General features: G+C 59.5%; 1 protein-coding gene across 19 annotated transcripts in view; it reads left to right on the top strand.

Annotated features, from left to right (window-relative positions):
• The window catches only part of EXTL3 (exostosin like glycosyltransferase 3), a 134,205-nt gene extending 133,183 nt beyond the window's left edge, over window positions 1–1,022 (top strand). For all 19 annotated transcript variants that reach the window (XM_035895422.1, XM_035895424.1, XM_035895427.1 and 16 more), the window contains one exon: window positions 492–1,022. In XM_035895422.1, coding sequence (XP_035751315.1) covers window positions 492–701 — 210 coding nt within the window. In that variant the 3' untranslated portion in view covers window positions 702–1,022. The remainder of the gene's footprint in view (window positions 1–491) is intronic.
• Window positions 1,023–1,039: the final 17 nt, after the last annotated feature.

The raw sequence follows: 1,039 nt of genomic DNA on the forward strand, positions 1-1,039 counted from the left end.
GGGGGGAGACCCTGGCCCAGGTTGCCCAGAGCGGTGGTGGCTGCCCCATCCCTGGGAACATTCCAGGTCAGGTTGGATGGGGCTGGGAGCAACCGGCTCTGGTTGGAGATGTCCCTGCTGATGGCTCCCTTCCCACCCAAAACACTGCGATTCTGTCTGTGGCTGGTGAAAGGAGAGGAGTTCCTTTCTCAAGGTCTTTGTTTTCCTGAAACAGCTTCTCAAACCTTAAACCAGAAGAAAGTAAGCGTCAGCAGATAATCGTGTCCCCCTTTAAGTCTGGTGGACCATGTCCTTCCTTGGCTGGACACCCTCCAAGGGACACCCGGCAGTTGGGGAGAGCATGGCTGCATCTGTGCCCGGTCTGCGGCACGTCACGCAGGACGTCACGCCAAGTCCTCCCATGCCGTGCCTTGGGCGCAGGCAGGGTGTCCCCCCCAGCCGGGGCGTTGTGGGCAGCGTGGCAGTGACCGTCATTGTCCCTCTCATTGCAGGTGACCTCCCGCTGGACTTTCCGCTGCCCCGGGTGCCCCCAGGCGCTTTCGCACGACGACTCTCACTTCCACGAGCGACACAAGTGCATCAACTTCTTTGTCAAGGTGTACGGGTACATGCCCCTCCTGTACACCCAGTTCCGCGTGGACTCGGTCCTCTTCAAGACCCGCCTGCCCCACGACAAGACAAAATGCTTCAAGTTCATCTAGAAGCAGGAGGCAGCCAGGTGCCCTCGGCTCTCCGAACTTTCGGCCAGAGGCGGGTGAGGGCAGAGGGTGGCGTTTTGGCAGGGCTGCGAGTGCGAAACGCCTTTTGCTATGGACTCCGGCCTCCCTCCTGCGGAGCAAAAGGGACGTCCTGGATTTGGATGGGCACGTTTCCCCCTCCCCTCCCGCTCCCCCCAACGTGACTCGACCGAGCGACAGGGAACAGGACCTCATTGCTTCTGTAAAGACGCTCCCTAGGATCGTACACTGAGGAATGGCATGTCGGCTAGTGGCTCTGCCCCTTCGCTAGCCAAGGGCAACCATTCTTTTTAATTATAATT

Source organism: Egretta garzetta, unplaced genomic scaffold, assembly GCF_000687185.1.
Source record: "Egretta garzetta isolate BGI_Z169 unplaced genomic scaffold, ASM68718v1 scaffold325, whole genome shotgun sequence".
NCBI classification, from domain to species: Eukaryota; Metazoa; Chordata; class Aves; order Pelecaniformes; family Ardeidae; genus Egretta; species Egretta garzetta.